General features: G+C 45.6%; 1 protein-coding gene across 4 annotated transcripts in view; it reads left to right on the top strand.

Moving 5' to 3' along the window:
• Window positions 1-12,842, top strand: part of LOC122940139 (alpha-2-macroglobulin-like) — a 196,390-nt gene that overhangs the window by 165,797 nt on the left and 17,751 nt on the right. For all 4 annotated transcript variants that reach the window (XM_044296528.1, XM_044296526.1, XM_044296529.1 and 1 more), the window contains exons 30-34: window positions 3,211-3,426; window positions 3,511-3,635; window positions 3,931-4,021; window positions 5,541-5,606; window positions 6,693-6,795. In XM_044296528.1, the coding sequence (XP_044152463.1) occupies window positions 3,211-3,426; window positions 3,511-3,635; window positions 3,931-4,021; window positions 5,541-5,606; window positions 6,693-6,795 (601 nt within the window). The remainder of the gene's footprint in view (window positions 1-3,210; window positions 3,427-3,510; window positions 3,636-3,930; window positions 4,022-5,540; window positions 5,607-6,692; window positions 6,796-12,842) is intronic.

The following is a 12,842-nucleotide window of genomic DNA, read 5'->3' as shown; positions in this document are numbered from 1 at the left end:
GTTTTACTATGACACAGTTATAAAAAGAGTCTGCTATTTCCATTGAGGTTTCTACATCGTAATTACCAACATTGTAACTTGTTTTCAGACACTCTCCAGTTAAATTGATAGTGAAAAACATCCTGTACTGTCTGGTCAGATTGTATTCCCAGATTTTTTCCATGTTACGTTCTGAATACTGAAATGTCAGTTTCCTGTGGTTCTCTAGCCTTTCCCTCTGTACCATCACCAACAAACTACGTCTGAATTAATGAAGAAACCCCATCTAAAACTGGGATTTATTGAGATTTACAATTCCTATAATGATCAAAGTAATGATATAAGTAAAACTTACTAAAGTTCATCCATGACAATGCATGTTAATGATTGATTATCATATGGGACATGTATTAATTCTGACACACAGTGTGCCAATGGCACCAGTATATTTCCATCCATGGCCTTGAGGACACATTGATCAATATGGCCACATTGGAAATTGATGGACATTAATGGTAAATGAGTGTGGTGGTCAGTGGCCCGCAAGGGATGCGTTGGGGTGCAGAGGATAGAAGTGGTGGCTGTGGTGTAGGATGGTAGTAGTAGTACTCACGGGGGTGATCGTTCTCTGGTTCTCGCTGGGCAGAGCACACACAGTGAAGGAAGGGGCACAGCCTTTCTTCCGCTCAGAGCACACCCTGGTGACTGTCTCCTGCTTGGGGATGGTTTGGGGTGCCGTTGGTGTAGGTGTTAGGCGGCAAGTCAGGTAGACTTTAAAGGACTTTACAACAGATAAAGGACTTTACAACAAATAACAGTTCTTTACCGAAGAGGTTGGCAAAGTACAAATACATGTTGTTCTCACAGTGTTATGCAGACACCACATCACTCACCATGCCACCCAGTGCCCTGTTCACCCATGTCCTCTACAAGTTGCGATGGTGTATCATAGTCCAGTACTTCTGTGATTTGCTTGTGTTTATCCTGCCTTTTTCCTGCCTGTGTTTCTACCCTGTTCCAGTCCTGTACCCATCCTGTCTGTGTGCTCCCACGCTTCCTGTTCAGTTCTGTTCGTGTTTCAGTTCAGTACCCAGCCTGTCTGCCCTGTCTGTGCTCCTGTCAAGTACCCAGCCTGCCTGCGCCTTGCACCCCTACCATGCCCTCAAGCCTATCCTGTGTCGTCTACCTCATCTACATTTTCAGTGTACTGCCTGAATCCCCAAAAAACTGTTTAAAGTTCTAGTTATTGCCCCTCAGACTGCTGCTGCGTTTCCCTGCATTTTTGCTATCCTGAGTTCCCAGTGCTTGCACTGGAGTCCATCACCCCCATGGGTAACCTGTCAGGACTATCCCAGGAGGTAGTGGGTGGTTGCTACAGCAAAGTCCACATCCCTATACAGGGGTTTGTGAATACCAGGAGGAACCTAATGGCCTTAGGTTCAGCCTAAAGTCGAACCGGTTAGTTGGCACAGTGGATCCACCGTCTCATTACACAGCAGTAGGTTCAACCTTGATTATTCACAGATTGGCAGATCTAAATGTCTCACAATTCCTGGGGACTGCAAATATGGAAATAACAGGCCGTTTGTTATCTCTATGAGTCAATCCTGCAATATATCTGCACTTTCTCTCATGTTTCCACCAAAGGGGTGCAATAGCCCTCTCTTAAATCTCTCTCTTTCTTCTTTAAATGCAGCACAACACTCTATAGTCTTCATCATGCACCTCTCCTTTATGGCTGTATACACTCCAGGATATGTCTCACTTGCTCGCTCAGAGGCTGGTATCGGGCTCTGTCTCAGTTAAATCCCTTAGCTCGCTGGTCTCACTTCCCATGGCTGCCCTGTTGCTTCTATGTTTTCTCTGTCTCACTCACACTGCTCTAATTAATTCACTAAGGCGGGGTTCACACCTGAGCGTATTCGATAAGCGCTGTTTACAGGCATTTATATCGGGCATTTTTAAGGCGTATTTTGGGGCGTTTTTGTATTTTGGAAACGCGCGTCGTACGCACATTCTTGCTATTGACCACAGAGGCGTACAATGAAAAACAGAGGTGTTACACGTGACAATACGCCCCAAAGAAGCTCCTGTACTTCTTGGGGCGTAGGGCATTTCATAGCGTGTTCGTACGCTCTGTAAAACGCTCAGGTGAGAACCATGCCCATAGGGAAACATTGGTTTTTGCCTGTTGAGAGTTTTACAGCGCGTAGGAACGCGTTGTAAAACGCTCAGGTGTGAACCTAGCCTAAGTTGTCAACCCCTCGAAGGAGGGGATGGGTAGAGCAGCGCCACCTACAAACTGTTCTCATGGGTCTGTTAATTCTATTCACAGTCTTCAGGGTAGACCATACACATTACACAGGGTAAAAGAGACATTTTAACCCCTTATGCATTGGGTCGCTGGCACACTGCATGACTCCCATTTAAAGGAACTTTATATTTCCCCACATTTTCCAAAGCAATTTCAAAACATGGTTACACTATATTTTGCAAGAGTAAAACCATTGATACATCTGCCACACTATGCAGGAAGGTAATGGACAAGTCATCCTTAAAGGGGTTATCCTACAAAAAAAACACATCAGAAGTACTGCACAGCATTATTTTAACTACAGCAATGCAAAAAATGTTTCTCTCCAGTGTAATTGTCAGCCTTATCGGTTCTCATATGCTGTGCTTTGTTTCTTCCCTTTCTGTGGGTGAGCAGCAGCTCATCATATGAGACAGCCAAGCACCTTCCAAGAGTGCATTGAAGTCATTTTTTGTTAACCCTTTTATCGTCAGCTCCAGCGAATTTACTGATAAAGAGCTCTAGCGTATCCAATGACCTACAATTTCCTTCTCCACTGTCTAGAGAGAGATATAGCCATAAATTCTCATGAATTTAAAATTGAATGAAAGGGATTTGACCTGCTTCACTAAGATACTGAGCATGTCAGTCCTCCAACTGAAGGTGGACCAGAATTTTAGACACAGGAGAAACAGCAGGGGGCGCTACCAGAGAGGAAAGTGTAATGTACATACAAAAACCTATTACAATAATACTTCATTTGAAATGTACTTTTCATTACATTAATTTTTGTAGGGGAAGCCATTTAAATAATGGAGACCTATAAATGTCAATCTCATGACAAACTTTTTTCCAAAAGTACAGTATACACCCATTCAACTTAAAGAAACATATAATAACTTTTCACCAAATGTCAACATAGTACTTTTTCTCTACAGGACACAGTGGTGGCTCTTCAGGCATTGGCCAAGTATGCAGAGGCCACCTTCAGTGACAAAGGAGATGTGACTGTGACAGTATCATCCAAGACAGAATTTATGAAGCAGTTCCGCGTAAATAACAATAACAGGCTACTTCTGCAGAGTACATCGCTGCCAACAGTACCTGGAGAGTATACGGTGAGATCTTCAGGAAGCGGCTGTGTCTATGTACAAGTAAGTAGAATTTTTGTCAAGTTCTTCGGTATTGATCTACCACGTACTGTACATTTATCTAAACTCAATTTCCTAATCTGACAGACAGTCCTGAGATACAACGTTCCTCCACCTAGACAAGAAGAAACCTTTGCAATTAAAGTGGAGGTTCAATCAAATGAACGTGCAGAAGAATCTATGACAAAACTGGAGCTCACAATCACTGCTCGGTGAGTGTCATCTACTGTGCTATACATGTATATGCTAAGTCAGAGGCTTAACTACCTCCACTCCTGTGGCTTATCAGACGAGGCCCAGCAGCCGCTTCATCAGTTTCCTATAGTGTTACTGTATATAATGTCATTGTATAAGACTGTCGAAGGAGCCCTGAAGGGCCCATTCCCCTGCTTCCCCTATAGCTACGCCCCTGTGCTAAGTCATACAATCATTTTTCTACACTTACGTTTGTCGCTTTGATATTAATGACCTTGTGGTTACTTTTTAGTATTTTTCATTTTACTGTAGATATACAGGTTCTAGGCAAAAATCCAATATGGTTGTTATTGATGTGAAGATGTTGTCTGGACACATTCCACTAAAGAGCTCAGTGAAAAAAGTAAGTTCATCTTTCACACCTCTCATTGTCACTTACCTCAACATGAGTATTACAGTAGCTTAAAGAGGTTGCCCAATTATTATTTTTTTTTATTTGCCTGAAATACTTATGGAGAAAGCCTTATTCACCCGCTCCCTGCTTCTCCATTCCAGTTGGATTTCTCCACAGGTATTCCAGACACAGGGGATTTAAAGGAGTTCTCTGAGATTTACATATTGATGGCCTATCCTCATCAGCATGAGATCGTCAAGGTCTGACTCCAATCAGCCAATCAGCTGTAGGAAGAGGCTGCGGTGGTCCTGGAGAGCTTAGGTCTCTTCCTAGACCAGTGATCATCAGTCACATGGCCTAGGCACAGCTTCAAAGTGAATGGAGACGAACTGCGATACCAAACACAGCCGATATCAAATGGACCGCGCCGCGGTGAGCTCCGGTTAGCACCGCGGCTACCACAAACAGCTGATTGGTGGAGGTGCCAGGAGTTGGACACCCATCAATCTCATATTGATGACCTGTTATGAAGTCATCAATATGTACAGTAAATCCCAGAAAAGCCCTTTAAAAAATAAAACCTAGACCAACCCTTTAGGAGGTCATGCAAAAAACATGTTCAACAGTGCACGGAGGCTTGATGGATTATTTAGTACACAGCCTCTGAGACAGTCTTCTCTAGAAGAAATGCTTTTAGGGAGAACACATCTGTATAGATATAGTCCGATGGACCATGCCAAAGTTTTTCATGAAAAATTCTTACGCATTCATGTGGCTTCATCAGATTTAATACAGAATCCCACAGGAAAAAATTTGTATGACTTCCTATAAATTTGCTGGCATAAGGAAGCACAGTAGAAGCCATATAAAGCTGTATACTGTACATCCGTATAAAGAAGGCTGTTGGCCAAATGAGCGAATTCACCTATTTCTCCCAACTCCTTATATTGTCCGAACATGGGGAGAGTGGAATAAGCTGTCTCTGACACCGCTTATGTTGAATTCCAGCATGGCTGATCCTTCTTTTCCATAATAGTCGATATCAGAGGACTATCCGCTCCTCTCACATATCCATTAGCAATCCTGTCAAATTTGCAGGTTCACCTAATTTGTGTGGTCAGTTTTAGACCCTACTAGTCTCCAGTGATATCATAACAAGAGACAAATACATTGATCAGTTGGAGATTCACATTTTGAAAATGTAAATGCATCTGTCAGCAGTTTTGTACCTATGACACTGGCTGACCTCTTACCTGTGCGCTTGGCAGCTGAAGACATCTGTGTTGGTCCCATGTTCTTATGTGTCCGCATTGCTGAGAAAAATGATGTTTTATTATATGCAAATGAGCTTCTAGGAGCAAAGGGGGCGTTACCATTACACCTAGAGGCTCTTCTCTCTCTGCAACTGCCGCGCCCCCTGCACTTTGATTGACAGGACCAGGTGTGATGACATTTGCACTGCCTGGTCAAGATTTGCTCCTCTTTAATCATCGCCTAGACTTATATCTGCTGCCTTCTTTTTTCACAGTTGGAGGAGAACTTGATAAAGAGAAGTGACATCCAGATGGATATGGTGACCCTGTATCTGGAGGAGGTTAGATCACAGACATTTTGATTACTTTATAGGCCAATTACAGTAATGCTTGTCTGTCTTCTAATAACTGTTACTTTTCTCTTTCACCGTGGTCAAAACTTAGTCTGGGTCCTCCTGTCCCACCCAATTTCCCAGTACACATACATCAAACCCTCCCATGCAATATGGAACATAAAGTATGACTTCCCAGATTTCTGATGAGTTAACAATTTTTTTTTCATTTTTAATAGAAAAAAAAGAATTATAGCCACACTCTGCTTTACCTGCTTTATCTGACTTTTATGTCAGAAAAAGTGGAATACGTGCTTCATAAATATGACTCTTATTCTGACCACCATATTTTTTCCAAAAACTCACACAATACATTTAGGCTACTTTCACACCAGTGTTTTCCCTTTCTGCTTTTGACATCTGTCATAGGGTCTCAATAGCGGGGGAAAACGCTTCAGTTTTGTCCCCATTCATTGTCAATAGGGCAAAACTAAACTGAAGAGAACGGAATATTGCGTTCCCATGACGCACACAAAAGCGCTGCAAGCTGCGTTTTTGAGTGCATCCTGGGATGCAGAGTAAGACTACACAATGTAAGTGAATGGAGACGGATCCGTTTATTCTGACACAAAAGAAAACAGATCCGTCCCCCATTGACTTACAATGGTTTTAGAGACGGATCCGTCATTGATAATACAACTGGATTCATTCATAACGTATGCAGACGGTTGTATTATCATGACAGAAGCGTTTTTGCTGATCCATGAAGGATCCAGCAAAAAAGCTGGTGTGAAAGTAGCCTAATGAATGTCCTGCTTCCATTCCATTACAAAGTTGGCTGTCTGTGGCCACCACTAGGGGGAGCTCAGATCATAGGAATTAATACAGTTACCATGAACACTGTAGAATTTCTGTACACTGTGTCCTCCTAGTGGCAGCTGAGGGAAAATGCAGTGAATATACCAATGGGAGAAGAAGTTTAGTGCAGGGCCCCCCTCCTTCTGAGCTTCATAGCAGTCGCATGGTCTGTCTCTATGGTAGGTACATCACTGATGGTCAGCCATGTTCACAGCTGCATCCTTTTCTTCCTTGTAGCTGGGGCAGGATTCTATCAACCTTTCATTCTTCATTGAACAAGATATTAAAGTAAAGGACCTGAAACCAGCCATAGTGAAGATCTACGATTACTACGAGACTGGTAAGATGTGTATATAAAACGGTGGAAAGAATTAGCCAGTGGTTAAGTAGTCATGTCAGCAGTGTGGTTGCATTGGGGTTGGTGCCTGCACAAAACAATATTCATTCCTCTGCCTAGAACAGAGCAAAGAGACTGCGCATGTGCTGGTGCTGGATCTAGACTGTACTGTGGATTCAGAGCAGCCTATGGATGATGTAGGCAACGTCATCCAAGGCAGTGAAAGTAAGAGCTTATAATCTAAGTTCCCTATGTCTTTGGAGTGTAGAAGAAAACCGGAGTACCAGGAGGAAACCCACAAAAAATAGGGAGAAAATACTAGAGTTGAGCGAACACCTGGATGTTCGGGTTCGAGAAGTTCGGCCGAACGTCCCGGAAATGTTCGGGTTCGGGATCCGAACCCGATCTGAACTTCGTCCCGAACCCGAACCCCATTGAAGTCAATGGGGACCCTAACTTTTCGGCACTAAAAAGGCTGTAAAACAGCCAGGAAAGGGCTAGAGGGCTGCAAAAGGCAGCAACATGTAGGTAAATCCCCTGCAAACAAATGTGGATAGGGAAATAAATAAAAATAAAAATAAAATAAATAAAAATTAACCAATATCAATTGGAGAGAGGTCCCATAGCAGAGAATCATGCTTCACGTCACCCAACACTGGAACAGTCCATTGTCATAAATTTAGGCCCCGGCACCCAGGCAGAGGAGAGAGGAACCGTAACAGAGAATCTGGCTTCATGTCAGCAGAGAATCAGTCTTCATATCATAGCAGAGAATCATGCTTCACGTCACCCAACATTGGAACAGTCCATTGACAGATATTTAGGCCCAGGCACCCAGGCAGAGGAGAGAGGTCCCGTAACAGAGAATCTGGCTTCATGTCAGCAGAGAATCAGTCTTCATATCATAGCAGAGAATCATGCTTCACGTCACCCAGCACTATAACAGTCCATTGTCATAAATTTAGGCCCCGGCACCCAGGCAGAGGAGAGAGATCCCGTAACAGAGAATCTGGCTTCATGTCAGCAGAGAATCAGTCTTCATATCATGGCAGAGAATCATGCTTCACGTTACCCAGCACTATAACAGTCTATTGTCATAAATTTAGGCCCCGGCACCCAGGCACAGGAGAGAGGTCCCGTAACAGAGAATCTGGCTTTATGTCAGCAGAGAATCAGTCTTCATATCATAGCAGAGAATCATGCTTCACGTCACCCAACATTGGAACAGTCCATTGTCAGATATTTAGGCCCAGGCACCCAGGCAGAGGAGAGAGGTCCCATAACAGAGAATCTGGCTTCATGTCAGCAGAGAATCAGTCTTCATATCATAGCAGAGAATCATGCTTCACGTCACCCAGCACTATAACAGTCCATTGTCATAAATTTAGGCCCCGGCACCCAGGCAGAGGAGAGAGGTCCCGTAACAGAGAATCTGGCTTCATGTCAGCAGAGAATCAGTCTTCATATCATAGCAGAGAATCATGCTTCACGTCACCCAGCACTATAACAGTCCATTGTCATAAATTTAGGCCCCGGCACCCAGGCAGAGGAGAGAGGTCCCGTGACAGAGAATCTGGCTTTATGTCAGCAGAGAATCAGTCTTCATATCATAGCAGAGAATCATGCTTCACGTCACCCAACATTGGAACAGTCCATTGTCATATATTTAGGCCCAGGCACCCAGGCAGAGGAGAGAGGTCCCGTAACAGAGAATCTGGCTTCATGTCAGCAGAGAATCAGTATTCATATCATAGCAGAGAATCATGCTTCACATCACCCAACATTGGAACAGTCCATTGTCAGATATTTAGGCCGCGGCACCCAGGCAGAGGAGAGAGGTCCCGTAACAGAGAATCTGGCTTCATGTCAGCAGAGAATCAGTTTTCATATGATAGCAGAGAATCATGCTTTAAGTCACCCAACATTATGGAACAGTCCATTGTCAGATATTTAGGCCCAGCACCCAGGCAGAGGAGAGAGGTCCCGTAACAGAGAATCTGGCTTCATGTCAGCAGAAAATCAGTCTTCATATCATAGCAGAGAATCATGCTTCACGTCACCCAGCACTATAACAGTCCATTGTCATAAATTTAGGCCCCGGCACCCAGGCAGAGGAGAGAGGTCCCGTAACAGAGAATCTGGCTTCATGTCAGCAGAGAAGCAGTCTTCATATCATAGCAGAGAATCATGCTTCACGTCACCCAACACTGGAACAGTCCATTGTCAGATATTTAGGCCCAGGCATCCAGGCAGAGGAGAGAGGTCCCGTAACAGAGAATCTGGCTTCATGTCAGCAGAGAATCAGTCTTCATATCATAGCAGAGAATCATGCTTCACGTCACCCAGCACTATAACAGTCCATTGTCATAATTTAGGCCCCGGCACCCAGGCAGAGGAGAGAGGTCCCGTAACAGAGAATCTGGCTTCATGTCAGCAGAGAATCAGTCTTCATATCATAGCAGAGAATCATGCTTCACGTCACCCAGCACTATAACAGTCCATTGTCATAAATTTAGGCCCCGGCACCCAGGCAGAGGAGAGAGGTCCCGTAACAGAGAATCTGGCTTCATGTCAGCAGAGAATCAGTCTTCATATCATAGCAGAGAATCATGCTTCACGTCACCCAGCACTATAACAGTCCATTGTCATAAATTTAGGCCCCGGCACCCAGGCAGAGGAGAGAGGTCCAGTAACAGAGAATCTGGCTTCATGTCAGCAGAGAATCAGTCTTCATATCATAGCAGAGAATCATGCTTCACGTCACCCAGCACTGTAACAGTCCATTGTCATAAATTTAGGCCCCGGCACCCAGGCAGAGGAGAGAGGTCCCGTAACAGAGAATCTGGCTTCATGTCAGCAGAGAATCAGTCTTCATATCATAGCAGAGAATCATGCTTCACGTCACCCAACACTGGAACAGTCCATTGTCAGATATTTAGGCCCAGGCACCCAGGCAGAGGAGAGAGGTCCCGTAACAGAGAATCTGGCTTCATGTCAGCAGAGAATCAGTCTTCATATCATAGCAGAGAATCATGCTTCACGTCACCCAGCACTATAACAGTCCATTGTCATAATTTAGGCCCCGGCACCCAGGCAGAGGAGAGAGGTCCCGTAACAGAGAATCTGGCTTCATGTCAGCAGAGAATCAGTCTTCATATCATAGCAGAGAATCATGCTTCACTGTCACCCAGCACTATAACAGTCCATTGTCATAATTTAGGCCCCGGCACCCAGGCAGAGGAGAGAGGTCCCGTAACAGAGAATCTGGCTTCATGTCAGCAGAGAATCAGTCTTCATATCATAGCAGAGAATCATGCTTCACGTCACCCAGCACTATAACAGTCCATTGTCATAAATTTAGGCCCGGCACCCAGGCAGAGGAGAGAGGTCCCGTAACAGAGAATCTGGCTTCATGTCAGCAGAGAATCAGTCTTCATATCATAGCAGAGAATCATGCTTCACGTCACCCAGCACTGTAACAGTCCATTGTCAGATATTTAGGCCCAGGCACCCAGGCAGAGGAGAGAGGTCCCGTAACAGAGAATCTGGCTTCATGTCAGCAGAGAATCAGTCTTCATATCATAGCAGAGAATCATGCTTCACGTCACCCAGCACTATAACAGTCCATTGTCATAAATTTAGGCCCCGGCACCCAGGCAGAGGAGAGAGGTCCCGTAACAGAGAATCTGGCTTCATGTCAGCAGAGAATCAGTCTTCATATCATAGCAGAGAATCATGCTTCACGTCACCCAACACTGGAACACCCGGCACCCAGGCAGAGGAGAGAGGTCCCGTAACAGAGAATCTGGCTTCATGTCAGCAGAGAATCAGTCTTCATATCATAGCAGAGAATCATGCTTCACGTCACCCAGCACTATAACAGTCCATTGTCATAAATTTAGGCCCCGGCACCCAGGCAGAGGAGAGAGGTCCCGTAACAGAGAATCTGGCTTCATGTCAGCAGAGAATCAGTCTTCATATCATAGCAGAGAATCATGCTTCACATCACCCAACATCGGAACAGTCCATTGTCAGATATTTAGGCCCCGGCACCCAGGCAGAGGAGAGAGGTCCCGTAACAGAGAATCTGGCTTCATGTCAGCAGAGAATCAGTCTTCATATCATAGCAGAGAATCATGCTTCACGTCACCCAACATTGGAACAGTCCATTGTCAGATATTTAGGCCCAGGCACCCAGGCAGAGGAGAGAGGTCCCGTAACAGAGAATCTGGCTTCATGTCAGCAGAGAATCAGTCTTCATATCATAGCAGAGAATCATGCTTCACGTCACCCAGCACTATAACAGTCCATTGTCATAAATTTAGGCCCCGGCACCCAGGCAGAGGAGAGAGGTCCCGTAACAGAGAATCTGGCTTCATGTCAGCAGAGAATCAGTCTTCATATCATAGCAGAGAATCATGCTTCACGTCACCCAGCACTAGAACAGTCCATTGTCAGTAATTTAGGCCCCGGCACCCAGGCAGAGGAGAGAGGTCCCGTAACAGAGAATCTGGCTTCATGTCAGCAGAGAATCAGTCTTCATATCATAGCAGAGAATCATGCTTCACGTCACCTAACATTGGAACAGTCCATTGTCATAAATTTAGGCCCCGGCACCCAGGCAGAGGAGAGAGGTCCCGTAACAGAGAATCTGGCTTCATGTCAGCAGAGAATCAGTCTTCATATCATAGCAGAGAATCATGCTTCACGTCACCCAGCACTATAACAGTCCATTGTCATAAATTTAGGCCCCGGCACCCAGGCAGAGGAGAGAGGTCCCGTAACAGAGAATCTGGCTTCATGTCAGCAGAGAATCAGTCTTCATATCATAGCAGAGAATCATGCTTCACGTCACCCAACACTGGAACAGTCCATTGTCAGATATTTAGGCCCAGGCACCCAGGCAGAGGAGAGAGGTCCCGTAACAGAGAATCTGGCTTCATGTCAGCAGAGAATCAGTCTTCATGTCATAGCAGAGAATCATGCTTCACGTCACCCAACACTGGAACAGTCCATTGTCATAAATTTAGGCCCCGGCACCCAGACAGAGGAGAGGTTCATTCAACTATGGGTTGCCCCGCAATATAATGGTAAAATGAAAATAAAAATAGGATTGAATGAGGAAGTGACCTGGAGTACAATAATATATGGTTAAGGGGAGGTAGTTAATGTCTAATCTGCACAAGGGATGGACAGGTCCTGTGGGATCCATGCCTGGTTCATTTTTATGAACGTCAGCTTGTCATCATTGGCTGTAGACAGGCGGCTGCGTTTGTCTGTAATGACGCCTCCTGCCGTGCTATATACACGTTCAGACAAAACGCTGGCCGCCGGGCAGGCCAGCACCTCCAAGGCATAAAAGGCTAGCTCTGGCCACGTGGACAATTTAGAGACCCAGAAGTTGAATGGGGCCGAACCATCAGTCAGTACGTGGAGGGGTGTGCACACGTACTGTTCCACCATGTTAGTGAAATGTTGCCTTCTGCTAACACGTTGCGTATCAGGTGGTGGTGCAGTTAGCTGTGGCGTGTTGACAAAACTTTTCCACATCTCTGCCATGCTAACCCTGCCCTCAGAGGAGCTGGCCGTGACACAGCTGCCTTGGCGACCTCTTGCTCCTCCTCTGCCTTGGCCTTGGGCTTCCACTTGTTCCCCTGTGACATTTGGGAATGCTCTCAGTAGCTCGTCTACCAACGTGCGCTTGTACTCGCGCATCTTCCTATCACGCTCCAGTGCAGGAAGTAAGGTGGGCACATTGTCTTTGTAGCGTGGATCCATCAGGGTGGCAACCCAGTAGTCCGCACACGTTAAAATGTGGGCAACTCTGCTGTCGTTGCGCAGGCACTGCTGCATGTAGTCGCTCATGTGTGCCAGGCTGCCCAGAGGTAAGGACAAGCTGTCCTCTGTGGGAGGCGTATCGTCATCGTCCTGCGTTTCCCCCCAGCCATGCACCAGTGATGGGCCCGAGCTGCGTTGGGTGCCACCCCGCTGTGACCATGCTTCATCCTCATCCTCCTCCACCTCCTCCTCATCCTCGTCCTCCAGTAGTG

The sequence above is a fragment of the Bufo gargarizans genome, chromosome 6 (genome assembly GCF_014858855.1).
Source record: "Bufo gargarizans isolate SCDJY-AF-19 chromosome 6, ASM1485885v1, whole genome shotgun sequence".
NCBI lineage: Eukaryota > Metazoa > Chordata > Amphibia > Anura > Bufonidae > Bufo > Bufo gargarizans.
This window is presented reverse-complemented; position numbering and strand designations above follow the sequence as displayed.